Below are 22,190 nucleotides of genomic sequence, written 5' to 3' on the forward strand. Positions count from 1 at the left end.
AACTCAGAAATTTTACCCAAGGACACACATGCAGGTGCTTGTCTCTTGTTCTTACACGGTTCTGTTAAGTTTTGTTAAAAGGTTTTCCCTGGCACAGTAGACTGGAGGAACCAACTCGGGAACTGCTAGAAAGATCCTGCAATGAGTGCTTGGGAACCCCTGGGGGGTGGGAACACACAGAGAGAAATGATCAATAACCAATCAGGAAAATGGTCAGAACTTAGAAGTGTGCTGCTCTGGGAGTCTCCGTCTGTAGGGCTAACCCTCCAATTTCATCATTTTATAGGAAATAACTCTAGAATAATGCAAGTGCATGATGATTGTTCTCTTACATGCACCCCATTACTTGAGGGGCCGTGGGTCCTACACTCTGTGCTTGCTTGTGCTCAGTGGTCCCAGGGCTTGGTCCCTTCCGTGTGTGTCACGCCCTGTCCTAACCCCACCTGACCCCCTTCTTACCATGTAGACTCCTGCCCAGCAGCCTCCTGGACATCCCACAGTGTGCCCCTAAGACATGGCCAGAGATGAATGCACGGGCTCGCACATTGCTCCAGCATTTCCTCCCAGGTCACCCATCAAATAAATGGCACAATCACTTTCTCATTTCCCTGCTGGAAACTGGCTTTCGCTTTGAGGCCAGCTGCTCCGGGCTTCCCCCAGGATCACAGTATCCCATCAATCACACCAGCTGCTGTTTTCTGGTCCCGCCCCCTAGAGGTGCCCTGTTCCCTTAATCCTGCCAAAGCCACCTTTGAACGCACATCCCCCCGACTGGGCCATGGTGCCCCTGTCACTTAGTCATTTATTCAACAATAACCTTAAGTAGCTGCCATGTGCGTGTCATTTGAATTCAGAGGCACCATCTTAGAGCCTGCCACATAGTAGGAGATCAGTTTCCAGGTAGCAGATGAATGAGGGCATGCGTAAGTATTTCTGGCACACCTAAGATACAGTTAATTATCCCAAATTACCTAAATTGATATACTTTAATAATATCAAATGAATTTAATGTGGATACACCATTTGTATGTCTTCAGGACCCTGTAAATTTTATTGCGTGTGTGTGAGGATACACACCATTGGCCGTGTTGCCCCGGCACCCTCTCTCTCGGTGTGCATTTCACCGTGAGGTTTGGCAGGTGCACGCCTTGCCCCTCTAGAATCTCTCCTACACAAAACTTGCTGTGCACGCATTTGCAGAAAGACACCTGCATTTCATTCGGCAGTTTGATATTTGAAAGTGTCGGATGACATTGGAATAAAAGCAGTTGCTGTTAGCTTAGATTATTCCCTAAAATGGTACCTTCTGAAAGTTCAAACGTTGAAGATCTAGAAACCCATCACCCCGAGAGAATTGTGTGTTTGTGTTTGGTGTTCTGTCCCTGCCTTTTTGACTTGTAGCTGCAGGCCAGAGTTATTTCTGCCATGGTGGTGTTCACAAGGGAATATTCTGGACATGTTAGTACGCGATTCCTCATTTAGAAATGAGAGGGACTTCTGTTTAATCGATAGATCAATGTAATTTCCTCCTGTTTTCTACTTTTGAAAAAGAGGTCTTTAAAAAATTAAATCTGCTCTTCTGGATTCCCAAACCTACGCCCGATTCTGGAGATTTTTCTCTTTGTGAAGAATGTACAATAAATCAGTTCTGCAGCATATCTCTGGTGACATATGTGTTCATTAATGACTCTAATTCATAACCATTTATTAAGCTCAAACTATATACTGAGAACCTGCATAATTCTACCACACAGCTCAAAATAATTTAACATTTTGGGTCGAACTGGGTAGAATAGCATAAATTATCTTTGTTCAGATATTGTCAGATACGTACTACTGACACATAAGAATTCGAGAATTTATAGAACAACATGGTTGTAAAATAGACTTAGGTTAACTAATAGAATGATGGGGTCTGTTGGCCTGATCATACTGACAAGGAACAATAGTCTCCGATGTAAATTTAGACTAAAGCAATCATTTATTGAAATGATCCTTTGTGAAAGAGCAGGCTGTGTAATTTCTAAACTGCATTCTAGATTACTTTATGTAAATTGGCTTTGCATTTTAGCTTAAGTGAATACATACTAAGTTGCATTTCTTTAGCTAGATATAACTCTTCCAAATCAGTTAGCATCTGGGAATCAATATTATGATATCCATGCAAATTTCAAGTACAACTATTTCTAATTCACGTGTTTGTTTTATTCATAAATCATAAAATAAGTGATTTCTAGTCTTGTGAAATAATATTTCGCAGGGTTGAGTATGGCTTAAACGTCATGTCAATTATGCTTTTTTTGTTGTTTCTCTCTAAATTACAATCCTCATGAATATTGTTTGGTGTCCAGAGCATTCCTGAAAATTACCCAGTCCATTTTTGCACAGTGCCCAAGTATACTTGTGGGAATTAAATACAAGTGTTGGATAAACTTCTGAATTGACTGTAAATCTTTATAACATCATAGGGGTTTAGTGAAATTTTATACATTCCAGAGATGGGCCCGTACTTCCTACGTGAAAGAAAAGTCTTATTAAGGAGATGAGAGCCTAAGAGCATCCTTGATGGTGGAGCCTTCAGTAGAAGGCTTGAAATTCAGCGCAAGGTGGGGTGAAAGGAAGCTTCGTTAGGTGACCCCTGAAAGGAGAGACGTGGGTGAGCTGAATAGGAAAGCCATTCAGCCTAGACCCTGTCATGCGACATCGCTCTGAGGCTCCACACCAGCAGGCGCGGTGCGCGAGGCTGCCCCGTGGTGCCGCATGCGTGCCGGACACCCACAGGGCGTCTCCGCTGGGGATGCTGGCTGCCTCTAGCCCACGCAGTTTTGCCCTGGTCTTGAGGATACTGCGAGAGAAAATCAGTCACTGGAGGTTATTCTGATCAGCAGTTTCTGAAGAAGAGTGAAGGAAGGGTGGGGACACGAAGGGCGCAGCCAGGTGGCTGTCAGCAGAGAATCTTGTAGGCTCAGGCGTAGAGAGCGTTTTCCTTGTGGTTTCCACTGATGACCAAATTAAAGATTATTATCTAGAGCGTGGACAGCAAAAGGACAGAGTGAAGAGGTCTGGGGGGAAGTTGGCTGTTGATAATCCCCGCTGACCCACAAGCGGCACTCTCCGCCGGGGCAGAGAGGGGAAGAGGGGGATCTGGGTGGGGTCTGGAAGGCCAGGGAGAGCCTGGCTCCGAGTCTCAGACATGATTTGTGATACTTTCATGCAGGCCACACACGTATCATCAAGAGACACTCCGCCGTCGTGTTCCCGAATCTTAATCTCATACTTCAGTTGTCCTGCCTCAAAAGTCTGTGGAGGTTTACATTCTGCCCTCGCAATGGGCTTCCGAGTTCAATGGGTTTGAGCTCCGTCACCGTGGAGGTGGCTTCTGCTTCCCCCGTACAATTTCAAAACAGCTAAGATCCGTGAAGAAGGCTGCCGTTTTAAATCTTCATATTTGAATTTCAAACTGGAGAAGCAGGGGACTTCTGTGGCGATAGGTTTATTGGAACATAAAAATCATGTGTTGGGGGAAAAAACCAACTGCCTGGTACTTTTCACTAATTCTGGCCCAGATGACTTTCAAATTGGAGGAACATTCAGTTCCATTTAAATTGCTTAAATAAACATTTATTGAGTAACTGCTTTTACAGAGCAGAGTGATGGGGTTCCACTTGGTTAAGCCGTTGTTTTTTATCTAGGAAGCCACAGATTTTTGCTCTCAGAAAATACCGTACGTTAACTACCAAAATAGGAGTGCATAGCTTTTAGAGATACAGCTATTAAAGCTTTAGAAGAAAAAAACATACAACTGTAAATAGAAAAAAAAATCTTACCAATAAAATTTGAACCGGGGACTACTTAGGAAATATTTACTTACTTCCCTTTGCTATATTTTTATTTAAAGCTTGCTGCTGTGCAACATTCTCATTATTTTCTTTCAAAGTTAAGGTGAGCAGTGGAACAATAACAGTTGTGCATTGTTTTTTTGTTGTTTTTTGGGGTTTTTTTTTTGGTATTTCTCTTAACACATTGTTATTTAGTGCCACCTATTGGCCAAAGGGATAATTAAAGATAAAAAAGGTTATTTCGGTATAACCCGAATCTGAAGCTTGAATTATGGATCAACAGAGCATAGTGCAAGACTGCCGTATGAGCTCTTGCCTTTTGTTCAGTGGGTTTAGCTTCCTATAGTTTGAAGCTTTCTATGTCCTTACTGTGGTTCCAGCTGTCACGGCCTGTGACCCAGTGAGGAAGCACCCCTTATTTCGCAGAGAGATTGCCTGAGTTCAAATCCCAGCTCCACTATTTCCAAGCTCTCAACCTTGGGGAAATTATGTAAGCTCTCATTTCCTTTTCTACAAAACGGAGACACTAGTTGTGAGCATCAAAATAAATATAGGCATAAATGTACATACACATGTATACCTATGTGTGTATAGAGTATACATAATTTTATGTATTACTTCATTTATATAGGTTATATATAAAAAACTTTAGAATAATGCTTGACACAGAGTAAATTTTGCTACTATTATTAACAAAAATAGAACTAATCGTTGTTATTTGTTGGATGCGTACCATGTACCAGGCACCAAGCTGAGAATTTGTACAGTTGACATTGATGAGCACTGAAGGAGTTATTCCTGTGTTAAAATAAAGGAGAATGTGGTTCTGGGAATTCATGAAACTGGCTTAATATCATATAATTTGTTACTAGCAGAGCTGGAATGTGGGGGCAGCTACTTCTCACTCCAAAGCACATGTATTGAACCATTACCCTCTATTTCCTGTTTGAGCACATGTTATTCTTTATCTTTTATGTCTCTTTTCTATAATAACAAGCCAGTTTATTTTCAGATATAGCACCAAAATAGCTAGAAGCCAGAATACTTGAAAAAAATTCATTCTAATCCTTGTTACGAATTTTTAAATGATTATTAAATGTAATTTACATGTTGAAAATGTGATTTACTTACACTATTAATTCCACAATATATTTCTTTAATATTGAACTATTGGAAAAGAAGCAAAAAGCAGGACCTTTAAAAATACTATTTCAAATTATTTTTCAGAATATATTTCTGCCATCATTACTATCGATTCACTGTTATGATCTCTAAAATTAGGTTATTACAAAGAGACCTAAATCCTGGGCTTTCTGTAAAGATTCAACATGTTTCCTCCAAAAGTTCAAAAGTTCAAAAACCAATCTTGTGGTATTTTACTATTACCACAACTTTTAGCACTTGGGATTTGTGATTAGAATCAAAGTATTTTATAATCTTTCAAGATATAAAATACTTCCAGGTGAACCAAATACCTTAATAGAGCAGTATCCAGAAAGTAAAAGAGTAGCAGCAAAGTTTTTTTTAACTTAGAATAAAATTCTCAAAATTTACTATCACCAGAAATTATAAAGAAACCACTGTATCAATAAAGTAATGTGTTAGTGTGCGTCTCCTTGTGGCTGATGCAGGAACTGCATTTCACATCCATGACTTGAAAGGTACAGAAAAATACTTTGAACCTTCCAGATTTTCACTTTCTGGAGAAATGCTTGGTCATCATCATCATCACAGACACAATCGATTGTGATAAGAAATGGTGTTTTCTCTATAGTCAGGGTTTAAAGAAGCATGTCAGGAAAGACTTTCAGATGCCAGGGTTGATCTGAAGATCTTTGTTAACAGCATCGTAAAGCCCTAACTCCCCCTCTGAAAGAGAACACTGGTGGTGAGACACACTGAGTAAAAGAGCTTCATCTAGAGCTCTTATTCCTGTTCTGTGGGAGAGAACAGGAGAGAACATGTGGAGGCTTGGGGTTGAAAGAGTGTGTGTGTCAATCCCCGTTCAAAAGAAGGCTAGAAGCAAATGTTTTAAGTTCATTTGTTTCAAAAGAAATTCTCACTATCACTTCTATTAAATTTAATTCCTCCCCTCCAAAGCCACAAAAGCATTTCTGCTGTCCTATTAAGTCTAAAAGCCTTAATAATATGTGTTGAGTTGTTTATGTTTGTGTGAAGAGATAGCAAAGCCAAGGGAAATCCTCTGTGTATCATTATCTTATTAAGTTTGAGGCAAAGGATACTAGTAGTTTGCCGTTGAAGAAAGAGTGACTGTAAAAATTCAATATGGTATCATACAAACAACAGAGAACCTCTTAGATAAGGGGATATTTCTGTATCTTTGCTGTCATTCCCTTTATTTTAAAAAAATGAGCTCAGTAAATGTTTCCATGTTGCTACAGGTCATGTGCATCTTGGAAGCCTTTGGACATGCCAAGACAACGCTTAATGATCTGTCCAGTTGCTTCATAAAGTATTTTGAACTGCAGTTCTGCGAGAGGAAAAAACACCTAACTGGAGGTAAGAATAAAATTAAGAAAGGCAGATCTCAGGAGCTACCAGGAGAGGGCAGAGGAACACCAAATGTGGCGGCAACAGGGACCATGCACGTGCGTGCGTGCATGTGTGTGTGTGTGTGTGTGTGTATGTGTGTGCCTGAATGTGCACATCTGAGATGCCAGGTTAGGAGTTCTAAAATTATTGGGAATTGAAAAATACTCAGAAATGTGAGGTGAACCTTTTCAAGATGATTATTGTATAAACTATATAATATGGAACCAAACCAAAAATAGCTGAAATGAGTCCTAATTATTGAACAGAGAAATGACTCACTTACTCAGTTAAAATAAAGTATTACTTGAGTACATATAATTCCTTCATACAACAGACATTGAAATCTATTTTAAATAAAGCTGAATCTATGTTTTTAAAACGATTGAATTAAAACAAGTCAAAACAACAAATAACCACCCAATTAAAGCCAAACAGAACTATATTTTTTGTTTAAATATTTAATGTGTACTTTATGAAAAGCCCTTATTTAAAATTCAACTTATTTAGGGGCACCTGGGTGGCTCAGTCGGTTAAGCCTCTGACTCATTTCCACTCAGGTCATGATTTCAGGGTCATGAGATTGAGCCCTGCTTCAGGTTCTTCTCAGTGGGGAGTCTGCTAGAGATTTTCTGTCTCTCTCTCTCTCTCCCTCCGCCTCTCCCCCTGCTCATGCTCTCTCCCTCCCTCCCTCTCTCTTTCTCTCTAAAATAAGTAAATAAGTCTTTTAAAAAACTTAAAAAATTAAAATTCAACTAATTTAGAATTCACTTGTGATTTTCATCTTTCTAATCAAAACAGATTATCCATGCAAATTAACCATCTGAATAGAATTATAGGTGGGGTGCCTAATGCACTTGGGAGAATCAAGTATTGTAGAAACTTTAATAACAGCTGTTAGCACACAAACGATTGCTAAGTGTAATGATTTTAGACAGAGATCAATCTTATTTGGTGTTTTCAAGTGCTCTTCAGGAAACAAAAGTTAGTTTTGACCCTAATTTAGAAACAAAAAGCCTGTATTTTTGCAGTAAGTGTTTGTCAAAATCCATTATTACTAAATGTAATCGGGTAAGAAAAAATGCATAAAAGGAGTCAGAGGAGATAATTTTCGATGTTGAAGTTAGCAGCTTAAATTCTGCAACAGGAAAGTTATGTTTTAAAAGCCCCTGACTACGAGCTCTGTTGGAAGGTCCACTGTGTTAGGAAGACCTCCGAGGGAGAACGGCCTTGGGCCTCCAAGCCTGGTTTCCAGGTCTCGGTTTTATAACCCTGCAGTGAGAATGTCCCTCCGAGGGAGGAGTACAGCCTGACCTCTTCAACTCAGGGCACAATTCCCCTTGAGCTTTCGGGGAGCTGTGGTTGGAGCCTTAGATCCTTGAGGTGGAGGATGTCCTGTGCAGCTCCCCCACCACCTTGCTCCAGTGCGTGACTCCAAGACGAGCCCTCGCAGCACAGTGGGGGGCTTGCTGGAGAGGCAGACCTGCTGAACGGGACTCTATGTTTCACAAGATTCCCAGTGACTCGTGTGGTCGCCCACGTTTGAGACGCACCGTTCCAGCCACATAGAGCCGGCCACTGTTTTATGCACACGTGGCTCGGAGGAGAAAGCACCTGTCTGGACATCACCCACATGACTTGGTGTGCTCTGGATTCCATGTTCCCTTTTCCAAGGCGAAGATGCGATACCAGGCTTCTGCAGGTCTTATCCGTTACTGATGTTGTTGACTTCCTTCCGGACGGAATTTAGGACGCTAGTTTAGAAAGTCCGGGTCTCCCTGTGTGCGGCACAACGAGAACGCGCTGCCGCGAGCCCCCCCTCCTGCCTCCGGGACCTCTCCGCTAGCGTGCTGCCCAGGCTGCCCCCGCAGCATCGGGTCCGCGAGTACCGCCTTCCGGCTTCTGCAGACAGCGCGCCGTGATACGGATATAGACTCACCGGGGGTCCCGGGGCCCTCCCCAGGCGCGCGCTCGGAGTGGTGCAGGAGCCGTGCGCCGACGCGCCGGGTGCCTTCGGCACCCGTGGCCACTGGGTGTGCCCCCCACCCCAGAAGGCAGCAGGCCGGGGTTTGGTGGGCGCCCACCTCTCTCCGCCCCCCTCCCCACATTGTTCTCCCTTCCCCATCTTCTTCCCATCAGCATCCTCGATTCCCTTCCTGTCACCCAGCTTGTTGGTTTGGTAGCTTCCTGCTGTGTTCTTCTAAAAAATCTGGCAAAGTGATGTTCTTTTTTTCTAATTTTAAGAGCAAAGCCCGCATTACTAAACGGGCCAGTGCTGGTTGAGACCCCGTTGCTGGGAGCTGGGAAGCCCGAAGGCTCCGAGGGGAGCGCACCTCTGCTTCCCCTGGGGAAAGGGAAAGGGGGGCAATGTGTGCAGAGAATGTGCATCAGCGTGGGGAGCGCTCGGGCGTCACGCCTCTGGCCTGCACGTGGAAGGACACGGAAAAGCAGAGTGTCAAGGGGAACACGGCGAGTGCTTTCAGATATTCGCTGCGGCGTGGAATGGAGCTTGAGGACGAAGATCTGTTGTATGCGCGCTCCACGGAGAGGGTGGATGTTCCAGAGAGAAAGTATCCTCCCCGATCACAAGGACTTCTCAGCGACTTCCTGGTGAGGTCCCCACCCTCGGGCCCTCTCCCCCCAGTCCAGGGCGCTTCAGCAGCGGGAAGGCGCAGACCCCCCCGGCGCCCCCAACAGCCTCCACCGGACCTTTGCGGGGTTGTTCTAGAGAAGCTGCCTAACGCTCCACATTTCCCAAGTCCACACAGGAAGCACCTGGTAACTGGTGACCGGGTTCCGACGCACAGCGGAGTGACTGGATGATGCGGATTGTGCCCTGGTGCCCTTCAGCCTAGAAGAAAGACCCCGTGTGGGAATTCTGTCAAGGGCGGGAGCATGTGAGACCCACTCTGATGAAACATTACAGGCTCGGTGGCTTGGAACAGAGAAGTCCGGATCAGCAGGTCGGTGGTTTCTTGGAAGTCTGGAGGGGGGAGTCCTTCCTTGCCTCTTGCAGTCTAGGTCAGGGGCTCCGGTGCCTTGGGGGTTCCCTGGCTGGTAGCTGTAGCCCTCGGGTCTCCGCCTCGCTTGTCACAGGTGCTGTCCCTGTGTCTTCCTCCTTACAAACATTGGTCACATCTGAGGAGGACCTGTCCTGCTCCAGGGTGACTTCATCTTGTCTTAAAAAAGAGTATTTTATGTCTTATTGGACACTTACACGCTCATACTGTTGTGTGAAGTGTTAGCTCATCAGTGCATCGGACTGTCCTGGGTCCAAGGCTCAACCAGTGCACGTAGGACCTCGATCAAACCATGTGGACTCTCGAAGGTTGATTTGCAGAATGGAAAGGTGGGACCACAGAGACCAGGCAGAACAGGTGAATGAACCAAGTAGGATGTGCAGGAGAGTGGGGACCGTACCAGTCCAGAAGCACCCCCCCCCATGGCATGACCTCACCTTAACGTGAGTACGTCTGCAGGTACCCTGCTCTCAAACAGTCACGTCCCCAGGTCCTCGGGTCAGGACTCAGGCATATCATTTGTGGGACATGATCCAGCCCACCACAGAGAATAAGGGGGATCTGTTGTGTTGTCTTGGCATCTCAAACTGAGTTCCAGTTTTGGAACTTCATCCTTACCCCCAAACAAGATGCACTGAGCGCTAGAGGAGGCTCCAGGCCAGTATGCTACCTTTGATAATCTCATCTGATATCCAGGCTCCTTTTCTGAAAGAAAAACAAAAGAGATATTCATTTAAACTACTTCACACAAATTTTAGAGAGCTGAGTTATTCAAATGGGTCCCCTGGAAAAGGCTTCTGAATTTTAAGTGTTCACTAGAATAGTAAATCAAAGCTGAGTAAGGTTTTTACACCTCAAGCTAGGTCAAGTAAATGTAGGTTACAGGTTGATTTTGTACTTCATGGTAGTCTCGAGTTTCCCTTAAATTATCAACTTTTGTAAAATAGTGGTGATGGGTTTTTTTGGATGGGGAGGATTCTCTTACTAATTTTAAGGTTGAGAGATGCTGCATGTTTCCTTTATGGATACTGTTGCTCATACTTTTATAACTTAGTGCCAGATCCTGAATCAGGATGTAGCCACAGATCATAATAGAAAATATGAGGCTCAGTTTTATGAAACACCAGCTATAGAAAAGTGGGGAGTGTTTCTTATTTTGAAGAAAATTTAATTAATAAAGAACATTCCAGTGTGGCTTTCAGCCCAATATTTCCCCCCATCTGATTACTTACTTAACAGTATAATTATTCTGAGTTCCATGGTATATATGCCAGCACCCTCAGGATGGAGTAATGTCTAGAACATCTTACCATCACCCCATAGATGAGTTTATAGTGTACCGACAGTAGGAAAACTCTGCCAATGATGATTTGTTTTCACTCGTCCAGTACCTTTCACTTGGGACTTTGAGGTAATTTGCAGGTATGGTTGTCGGAATCCCTAATGACTTATATATATATTTTTAAAGATTTTATTTATTAATTTGGTAGAGAGAATGAGGGAGCGAGAGAGTATGAGAGGGGGGAGGGTCAGAGGGAGAAGCAGACTCGCCGCTGAGCAGGGAGCCCGATGTGGGTCCTCGATCATCTAAGAGTGTAGGGAGGTTTTCAGGGTGTGAGGTTCAAGTGCACTTATGAAATTAATGGCAAGGAGTATATTGGATGCCCTATTCCCAGTTCTTTCTCTTGTGAGCAATATCATATCTGGTCTTTTTAAGGTCCGTTAAAGTGTAAGGTTGCTATTCACTGTAGAATATGTGCAGTGTTTTGACATAGGATAGAGTAGTATCCTTTCAGTCTTGCCCTCAGAGGACCATTTTAATGTTTCTAAATCTTCAAATATATGTGATAGAGGCCTCCGCAGCCTTTGGGAAAATAGATCAAAGCATTCTTCAGCAAGGGCGCTTGGCGCGGCAGCGGGGCTCCCAGGCCGGATCTCAGCATGGACGTTGGTGAATGTCCCTTGCCCCCTTCTCCCAACTAGAAAATTCAACACCAGACCAGGCTCTCGTATGTTCCTTCCAGCCTTGTTTCACCCAATTGGAGAGAAACTACTTTTGAAGTTGAACATTTCTCAGGCTTATGGCGGAGGCTACGGATGGTTTGCTGTGGCTGCCCCTCACCGCGGAGGGGGCAGGCAGGGCTGCGACGGTGGTTGGGGACCGGCGGTGCGTGCGCCACCCCCGACCCCTGCGGTCAGCTCAGCGAGTGGGCTGGGCGCGCGGTGCTGCTGCAGGTGGTGTGGCGAGATGCAGCGCGTAGTCCCGGTCCTCGTTTGGCAACTAGACGTTCAAAACCGGAATGTTCCACCGATCCCAGGTAAACCCAACTCCCCACTGGACACTTCGTTGGGTGATAACCTTGTCTCCTCTTCCGGGACATTGACGATGGACGAGGATGCTGGTCCGTGAACACTGATCGAAAGATTTTTGCAATTCACCACATCCCAGCAAACACGGGCTTTTAATGCTTTTGCTAACTGATTGATTGTGGGATTGTACACTCATAATAATAACAAAATAAGCTGTGGTTTTGGAAAGTATCAGACTGTCTAATATGAGGACTGTTAGCTAAAACTTCCAAACTTTGGAGGCTGCTCTCCTGAAGTCTTTATAGACTAAAGGTGACTTAAAAAAACATTGTGTTATACTAAAATGAAGTCAGATTATTTTTCTGTTATGATTTCTTTTGAAATAAGCTTTTACATATTTCTAATGCCTTCTTCTGCATGGCTCGTATAAATTAGTATTTTCTTTACAATATATCGTTTGGTTTCACTTTGATGTCCTTCAGTTCCCCTTAAAGTCTACTTCTTCTCATTTTGCTGACAGTTCTAGCCCTCTTCCCCTGTCCTGTCGTTGGTAATTTATCTCCCTGCATAAACCAGTATGACTGCTTGCATGTTGGGATGTGTCCGGGCTGGGCTCTCCCGGGACTCATCAGTCTGTGGGCTCCGGTGAGTCACTGCAAGACAAGTCAGGTACGCTGGCTCATTCCTGCCTCACCCCATTTCTCTTTCTTTTCTCTTTCTTTCTTTCTTTCTTTCTTTCTTTCTTTCTTTCTTTCTTTCTTTCTTTCTTTCTTTCTTTCTTTCTTTCTTTCTTTTTCTTTCTTTCTCTTTCTTTCTTTCTTTCTTTCTTTCTTTTTCTTTCTTTCTCTTTCTTTCTTTCTTTCTTTCTTTCTTTTTCTTTCTTTCTCTTTCTTTCTTTCTTTCTTTCTTTCTTTCTTTCTTTCTTTCTTTCTTTCTTTCTTTCTTTCTTTCTTTCCTTTCTTTCTTTCTTTCCTTTCTTTTTTTTCTTGTTCAGTTAGCCAGCATATAGTACATAGTACATCATAAGTTTTTGTTGTAGTGTTCAATGATTCATTAGTTGCTTATAACACCCAGTGCTCATCCCAACACGTGCCCTCCTTAATACCCAGCACCTGGTTACCCCATCCCCCCCAGCCCCTCCCTTCTGTAACCTTCAGTTTGTTTCCTGGAGTCCATAGTCTCTCATGGTGTGCCCCCCTCTCTGATTTACCCTCCTTCAGTTTTCCCTCCCTTCCCCCGTGGTGCTCCACTCTATTCCTTACGTTCCACATAGGAGTGAAACCATATGATAGCTGTCCTTCTCTGCTTGACTTATTTCACTCAGCATAATCCCCTCCAGTTCCATCCATGTCAGTTCAAATAGTGGGTATTCATCCTTTCTGATGGCTGAGTAATACCCCATTGTGTATATGGACCACATCTTCTTTATCCATTCATCTGTTGAAGGGCATCTCGGCTCCTTCCACGGTTTGGCTATTGTGGACATTTAGGACATACCCCATTTCTGACACCCCTCTTCGGTATTCCTGGTCGTGTCTCTGGACCTGGCCGCTACTTCCCAGTGGTCTCTCATCCTGGAGCCCTTGGGTGGCTCACCAGTCAGAATGTCCTCTGGTTTAATGAGCTGAGGACAGCCCTTCCTCTCTGGGCACTAGAGGCCCCCCACTGAGCTTCTGTGTTCCATGTTTTCTGAATTTAGCCTTGTTTGGAACACCCCACCCTACAAAAGACAAACCAAACCCACTTTGTGGTGTTTAGACTAGTATTTTTTTTTTTAAGTCATTGCCTCATTTACATACATAAATGTTAGTTAAGAAGATAGCATACTCTGTAGCTCAGTGGAAACGGAAATCAGCCATTGCTGTCAGGCTATGATTATGCCTCAATTATTCCCCTCTCAATCCACAGAGCCCTTTGCTGGCCTCATCAAAGTGGCAAGCCCAGGACCAGTTCCCTGTTCTTTCAGACTACACCCCTCACAGCCCACTGCACCTGAGTCCTCCCCAACCTCCCACTTCACCCCGCCCCACCTGCTCCACATTCTCCAGCCTCACTGGACGTCTTAAGTTCCTTGGTATATGAGGCCAAGGCTTGGTTTTCCCTCTTGGCTGCCTGGAGGAGGCTTGCCTCCTCCTGGAGTGGGCAGGCTGCTCTCACTGTACTGGGTTCAGTTCAGGTCACTTCTTCAGAGAAACCCCTCTTTCTTCCCCAAACCACTGTTTCTAAGGTGACTTCTGGATCCCAGCTCTGTTCACTCCAGATCTGTCTCCTTCCTTGTTTCTTCCACAGCACTTGTCAAAATCTGAAAGTGTCCTTTTCATGATTTGTCAGGTCAGTTGCTGTCTGTGTCTCCTATTAGGATATAAGCCTGTTGGCGGCGCAGATCCGGTCTGCCCCCATAGAGTGGGCACTCGCTAAGTATTCGTTGGATTGATGAGTCTAAGGAATGTATGTAAAGCGTCAATAAAATGAGGCAGCCATTCTTCATGTCAGGGAGGAAATTGTGTAAAGCCATCATGAACTTGTTCATGTCCACAAAGAACACATATTATTGAGAGTGTAAGTAGATAAGGAAAGCTATCAATATTTAACTCGACTTTTTTAAAAAATTAGATCCAATTCCTCTTCATAACGATAGCTTGTGTATGGTAAGAATAGAACCATTTTCTGCCTCCTTAGTGCCCACTCTGTCCCCTGGGGATTGGTAAAGTGGAAGTGTGTGGAAGGGTCTGCAGAGGGAGGTGGGCACAGAGTCTGCATGTGGGAATTGAGACTACTTGGCTCCTGTCTTATCTGTGCCCTGAAGATGCCCACATCTATTTAAGCAGAAACTGAAATTTACTAACAATCAGATATGTCTCCCAATAAATATGCCAAGGCTATGTTATATACTTCGGAAACTTAACCTTACAGTTAAGGCAAATGGGATGGAAAATCTATTAGGGCTTTTGCTTGTGTGTTTGTGTGTGTGTGTGTGTGTGTGTTTGTTTGTTTGTTTTAAACAAACCAGATGTCTTCTTCATCTTCATTATTAGCATCATCAATTATCCTTAGTATTTTACTCTCATTTGGACATTTTTTAAAAAAAGCTTCAGAGTGCTGGGCGCCTGGGTGGCTCAGTTGGTTAAGCGACTGCCTTCGGCTCAGGTCATGATCCTGGAGTCCCGGGATCGAGTCCCGCATCGGGCTCCCTGCTCAGCGGGGAGTCTGCTTCTCCCTCTGACCCTCTTCCCTCTCGTGCTCTCTATCTCTCATTCTCTCTCTCAAATAAATAAATAAAATCTTTAAAAAAAAAAAAAGCTTCAGAGTGCTTTAAATGGTCTTGTCTCCTTTGAGGAGCAGCATCTTTTAGTGGTGATAAGCCAATTGGGTTTCAGCATGAAAAGGCTGACAATAGAATTTAAATGAGGCCAACATCTGAAAAGCCCCAGCTCAGGGCCTGGTACACAGCAGGTGCGTTGAATGGTAGTCCCTTCCTCTCGGAGGCCAGAGGAAGCCTGGGACCTTTCTATCTCTTCACCCCCACTTTAGTATGGGGACATAGAAGTTAAGAGGAATGTGGAAATTGTCAATGTCAGATTCAGGACCGGGAGCCACACTTGGGATCCTAGTTGAGGCATTTTTCCTCATACCACTCTTTGTGTTAATCTGGAATAATGAAGTCAAAGAAAATGCATAAGGGTGAAAGAGAGAATATTTGGATATATTAATTAAGCAACAGTGTGCTTTTAGGTGATTGCTAATTGAAGACATGATGGGGCTCTCTGGGAGAGATCCTGACTGGTCATGATTTATAACTAGAAGGGTGGGGCAGATGACAGTGAGTGCTGGAAGTTTCTGGAAGTCAATGGGAAGGGCAATGAGGGTAGGTATTTGGCTTTCTTGAAGGAGAGGAGATTTATTTCCTCCATTTTCTTTTATAATTTGAGAAAAATTAGTATAGCTCTGTAAAATACTTTTACTGCATATTATGTCCTATATAATCTGCAAACATGTATGTCTTCACAGTGCCAAAACTTTCTGAGCAACATATTCATATGCAGATTTCTGGAAAGATAGAGGATCACAGGTATATTTCTAGTCAGGGATATTACTGAAATAAAACATCTTTTAAAGCATTCAGGTTTTGAGAAGTAAAAAAAAAAAAAAAAAAAAAAAACCAGCAAGAAGCTTTTTTCTGTGTGTGGACATTTACATGAATCAGTCAAATCTCCTTAACCCCATACCTATCATTTTCCTTCCTTTATTTCCGTGTCATTTCAGACACAGCAAAAAGGCTGGTATTTTCTCCATTTGGAAGAATATTAGGGTCTCATAGAAATTTGAATTTTTGGTTGTTTTGTGTTTTCCTCTAGCTAAAAGCCCCTTTAAGATATATATATATATATATATATATATATATTTTTTTTTTTTTTTCCCCAGAATCCTGCTAACCCACAGCAATTTTATTCACTGTGGGAGATGAGCTAACTGGGATATGATTACTAATTACACTGCTTTTGAATTTAGATTAAAAGTACTGAAGTCACTCTATGATGTGGAATTGGATTAGTTGTGAATGCTGCTCTAGACAAAGCTTGTGCGTTGGCTGGGACAAATGGGCATCAGCCTCTTATCTGAATACAGAAGCAGGATGGTCGGGAGACATCTGTTCAGCTCTCCATTCCCTCTTGATATTTCTGTAGTTGACGACTAAAAAATAATGGGAAGGAACAACTATGGCAGTTCATTTCCTATGTGATTTTAGAAATATCTTCTCCAGCAGGGCTAATGTTATTAATACTACATGGAAAATGTTTTCGGCAAATAATTTGCCTAAGAAAGAAAAAAAGAGAGGAAAGAAAGTGTAGTAGTTAAGACCTCTCCTTGAAATTATCACCCGATTTAACACTCAAGGAGAGATGGGAAAGAAACTACACTACCCCATTCTAATTTTAGCATCACCTTTGGACAACTAATTAAAGGGATATTTTGAAAGAGACTTTCTTTATGCACTTACAACAACTTTTCTAAAAGGTTTTTAATAAAACAACTTTTCTAACTAGGGAGTGTTAATTTTGAGGTCTTGGGTTTTTTTTTTTTTCTTTTTTTGCACTAATAATCATGATGACAGGCTGGATTGACCACTTAATGAACTTTACCAGAGGGAAAGCTCTATGAGTGGTTCCATTTGTTCAAGTAGATTTGTTATGTAAAACCAAACTAGGAGACCTCACATTTTTGCTTTTGGAGGCAGGACCCTAGAATAATTATCAGCAGACTCATTACACAGGATGATGTTTCTAGTTCAAATGTAGGATATAATTACATCCGTTTGACTTCCTAAGAACTGCCCCCTTTTGATAAAATAAATAAATAAATAAATAAATATATATATATATATATATATATAGACCATGGATCCTTACTTTGGAGTGGGAAACTACAGTAATTCACAGTTGCATTTGAAATCGGAATGCTTAATTGTTTACTGGCCGTTCATAATGATAAGAATAAACCTAAATTCAAATAAAAAATACTCCAGAAAAACTAGGATTTTCAGCCCACCACACATGTAGCCATAAATGTTGATTGACAGTAATTTCGGTATTGCCAGTCCCATCTCTGAAGCAAAATCAGGCTTGTGATTCCCATCCTATATCCTTTTGTCATTGTTCAACTTCTATGAAATAAAATGTCAACAACATGTTCTCATGACATGGGTTATTTTTGTTTGTATTTTTGTAATGTTTAAAGACAGAAACCCCAAATGATAGATATTACTCTCTACTGTACATGTGAAGTCACAACAAACCACAAGATGGCTAGACAATATTCACGCTGGGCATGCACTACTTTATAAACACATCACCTGTCTTACTCCTTAATAGCGATGTAAACCTTATTATCGAGGCATCTCTTTCATTATCTACTACCAGGCTATAAACCATGACTTGGCTCCTTTTTTATGATTTCAATATAGGTCTTGAAATTTTCCTAATATACCTTCTATGTATTAAATTGTGTCTGCATAAATTCAAGTCATGTTTGCCTTTCCAACAGTGGGTTGTTCCCAGTGTTTGCAACAGTGAGAGACTATTGTCTATGTTTTTGGTCTTTGTATAGTGTGGCTCTGTACACTTCTGATCTGGTTGATAGCAATACTAGCTAGGGGGCCTACAGCAGAACACTTTATAATCAACGTCTCTCTCTCTCTCTCTCTCTCTATATATATATATACATATATATATATATATACACACACATATACACACACCATAGCAATGCAACTTGTGCTTTCAAATTGTAAGACGGTAATGAAGGAAATTCTAAAACTTTTTTGGGTGCTTTTGTTATACCCAAGGACGTGTTTTGCGTCAGATTATATTTGTGCACAAAAGTTCCATGCTGGGTCAAGAACAAGGTCAGACTGTCCCCGCTCACCACTTGTTTTCAGCATTGTACTGGAAGTCCTAGCTAATGCAGTAAGGCAAGAAAAAAAAATACGTATATATACAGATTGGGAAGAAAGAAAGAAAACTGTCTTTGTTCACAGATGACATGATTATCTCTGTAGAAATTTGGAAAGAATCACAACAACAAAAATCTCCTGGAATTAGTAAGCCAACAAGGTTGCAGGATACATGCTTAATATGCAAAAGTCAATTGCTTTCCTATGTATCGGCAATAAACAATTGGAATTTGACATTAAAAACACAATATTATTTCCACTACCACCAAAAAATGAACTACGTAGGTATACATTTAACAAAATATTTTTAAGATCTTTATGAGGAAAACTACAAAACTCTGATAAAAAAAATCAAAGAAGATCTAAATAGATGGAGAGATATTTAATGTTCATGGATAGGAAGGCTCAATATTGTTAAGACATCAGTTTTTCTCAATTTGATCTATAGGTTCAACACAATCCCAATAGAAATCCCAGCAAGTTACTTTGTGGATGTTGACATAAAGTTTATATGGAGAGTTAAAAGATCCAGAATAGCCAATGCAACATTTAAAGAGAAGAACAGAGTTGGAGGGCTGGTGCTACCCAACTTCAAGACTTATTCTAAAGCTGCAGGAATCGAGACCGTGTGGTATTGGTGACAGAACAGACACATAGATCAATGGGACGGAATAGAGGGCCCAGAAACAGAGCCACATAAATGTAGTTAACTGGTCTTTAACAAAGGAACAAAGGTACTTCAATGGAGAAATGATAGGCATCTCAACAAGTTATGCTAGAACAGCAGGACATCCACATTAAAAAAAAAAAAGACTCTAAATGGATCAAAAATCTAAATGTAAAAACAAAACTGTAAAACCTTTTAAAAGATAACGTAAGATAAATTGTTAGGTGACCTTATGTTTGGCAGTGCCTTTTAATACAACACTAAAAACACAATCCATGAAAGAAATAATTGATAAGCTGGATTTCATTAAAGTTAAAAACGACTGTTCTGTGAAAGGTACTGTTAAGAGAATGAAATGATGAGCTGCAGATAAGGAGAAAATGTGGGCAAAAAAACACATCTGATAAAGGACTGTTAGCTAAAATATGCAATGAACTCTTAGTACTCAGCAATAGGAAAACAAACAACCCACTTTAAAAAATGGTCAAAATATCTAGACACCTCACCAAAGAAGATACACAAATGGGAAAATAAATAAGCATATGAAAAGATGCTCCACATTATAGGTCATCTAGGAAGTGTGAGTTAAGACAAAAATGAAATACCACTGCAAACTTATTAGAATGTCTGAAATCCAAAACACTTAACAACACTAACTACTGGCTAACGGATGTGGAGCAACAGGAACTCTGGTTAATTGCTGGTGGGGATGCAAAATGGTGCAGCCACTTTGGAAGACAGTTTGGTGGTATTTTACAAAACTAAACATAGTCTTACCATACGATCTAGGAATCACACTCCTTGGTATTTACCCAACTGAGTTGAAAACTTATGTCCACACATAATGTGGATACAAATGTTTAAAGCAGCTTTATTCATAATTGCAAAAACTGTCAGCAACTAAGATGTCCTCTAATAGGTGAGTAGATAAATAAGCTATAGTACGTTCCTATGATGGACTATTATTCGCTGATACAGGAAATGAGCTATCAAGCCATGCAAAGACAAAGACGACCCTTAAATATATATTCTTGAATGAAAGAAACTGAAACAATTACAACCTGAACAGTTTACATACTGTATGATTCTAACTGTACAACATTCTGGGAAGGTAATGTCTCTATAGAGACAGTAAAAAGAGCAGTGGGTGTCAGGGGTTAGGGAGGGAGGAAGGGAGAAATAGTGGAGCATGGGATTTCTAGGGCAGTTAGACAACTCTGTATGATATTATGCTGGTGGATACATGGTGTTAGGAGTTTCTTAAAACCCATAGAGTGTACAACACAAAAGGCGAACACCAACATACATTTACAGACTTTAGTTAATGATGAAGTATCAATATGGCTCATCAATTTTAACAAATTTACTACAGTAACGCAAGATGTTAATAAAAGGGAAACTGTGCGTTGGGAAGGAGAAAGGGTACAATGGAACTCTCAGGATTTTCTGCTAAATTTTTCTGGAAACCTAAAAACTGCTCCAAACAATAAAGCCGGTTGATACTTTTCAAAAGGTCTGTATTTGAAAACGGCTGCATTATTATCTCTTGCAATTAATCAGTTTGTGTAAATTTATGGAAACGAAACTAGTAATGCCATTTAACAGGATCACTTTTTTTTTTTCTCAACCAGCCAGAGTTTATACATATATGCTCGAGAAATCCAGACTTGTTTCACAACCTGTTGGCCAGAGCAATTTTCTCATTTTCTACTTGTTGATGGATGGGTTATCTGCTGAAGAAAAATACGGACTTCATCTTAATAATTTATGTGCACACCGGTAAGTGACTGCATATTTTCTATGTAGTAATTCTGTCTTCAAGTTGTGATGGCATTTTAGCAGTCTTAAATTTTCTTCTTATTTTTCAGAGAAGAAGTGGTGAGTCAAAGAGACTAATTGGGCACTGTTAGGTTACAACCTTTGGGGTAACAGGATTGTAACAGTTTAATTGAATGTCGAGGTGTGCACATGTATTTGTGTGTTTGTATTAAGTTATGTTTCTGTTTTCCTAGTTTTCAGATCAGATTTAAATAATTAGTGTATATATCAACTTTTATGTTCCTTTGGGTATTTTGGATATAACATTAGTTACGCATTCCTAATCTTTGGTAATCTTTTGAAATAATGGGAAATATTGTTTGGCAATCATTATTCATTAGTAACAGATGAAATTGCATGATGGATGAAGACAAATCACACACATAAACTGGAGAGCTGATTTTCTGCACCGGAGGCAGAAAGCATTTGCTAGAAGGCAGGCTCATTGGTCATGGGATGGGATGGGGGTGAGGGAGACGTAAAGGTGGGGAGCTGAGGGATGTCTTCACGTTGTGTGCATTTCCACCACCTGCCTGATCCGAGGCGTCTCCCATGAAGATTGGTCCAGATTTGGATCAGGATGAGAAGGAAACAGTGAGGGGGATCAGCCCCATTCAGGAGAGAAGCAAGTGGAAGAAAGGAGCAAGAGAGCTCACTGGTAAATCGTGGCTGGGCAGAGGCACTGGGCTCCGAAAGCGATAGGGATTTATTTCAGATACCTGTTACCACCTGATTGGTAGTTTAGTGGGTGTTTGTTACTGGATTCAAGAAGAACGGTCTGTGTTTTCACAATTGTTGAGAAGTCTTGTGAGAAGAGTTAAAGAATGCCTGGAGAGGAAGGGCGTGGCCTGAGGACCCGTCTTGAGGGTGAAGGGAGAGAAGTCTACGGGGCGGAGATGACAATGTGAGAGCTGAGGGACTTTTGGGGGGTGATGGGGTCTCAAGGGCGCTGAGCTCCTGGGACGGGTTGGGGAGGCCCGGGGCAGGCTTTACCGTGGCCACTGCTGTGAGGTGTTCCTGACGGTGGGGCACAGGGGCCACGCAAAGGGATGAATTGGCCGTACCCTAACTCACACCGACGTCATTAACCACTCTCATTCCATTTCTTTGAAGATATGATGTCCAGGAGTAGAGGTACAATGTGTCATGTTGAAGGCGGAAGAGTAGTCAAGAGGTTAAGAAGAACTCATGAGAATTGCGTTTTATTTAAAGTGAAAGACTTTGGTGGTTTACTGTGCTCCCAAACAACAGAAATTCCGAAGATAAAGAAAACACTAGTAGTAGAGCATGGGAGCTCGGATAAAAGTCGTAAATAAAGACAAGAAAAGAATGGAAATATTAAGTTCCTAGGGCACTAGAAATGTTTTTATCAAATCCCCTCATTTCGTAAAGGAGGAAATCAAACCCAGAACCATAAAGAAGCTTGTGCCAAAGGGAATATGGGCCATAACAGCCATGCTAACAACCCGTTCCCTGGAATTAGCTTTTGTTTCGCCGCATTGAGCATCTCCAATGGGAGACATTCTCCCTGGGAG

The 22,190-nt window shown here is 41.9% G+C and overlaps 1 protein-coding gene across 1 annotated transcript in view; it reads left to right on the plus strand.

The window, feature by feature from the left end:
- The window catches only part of MYO16 (myosin XVI), a 441,479-nt gene that overhangs the window by 163,751 nt on the left and 255,538 nt on the right, over window positions 1-22,190 (plus strand). The window contains exons 14-15 of the mRNA XM_028087376.2: window positions 6,242-6,359; window positions 20,469-20,616. Of these exons, the coding sequence (XP_027943177.2) occupies window positions 6,242-6,359; window positions 20,469-20,616 (266 nt within the window). The remainder of the gene's footprint in view (window positions 1-6,241; window positions 6,360-20,468; window positions 20,617-22,190) is intronic.

The sequence above is a fragment of the Eumetopias jubatus genome, unplaced genomic scaffold (genome assembly GCF_037043125.1).
Source record: "Eumetopias jubatus isolate StellerSeaLion01/CBP00866 unplaced genomic scaffold, mEumJub1_p1.0 scaffold_3, whole genome shotgun sequence".
Classification (NCBI taxonomy): Eukaryota; Metazoa; Chordata; class Mammalia; order Carnivora; family Otariidae; genus Eumetopias; species Eumetopias jubatus.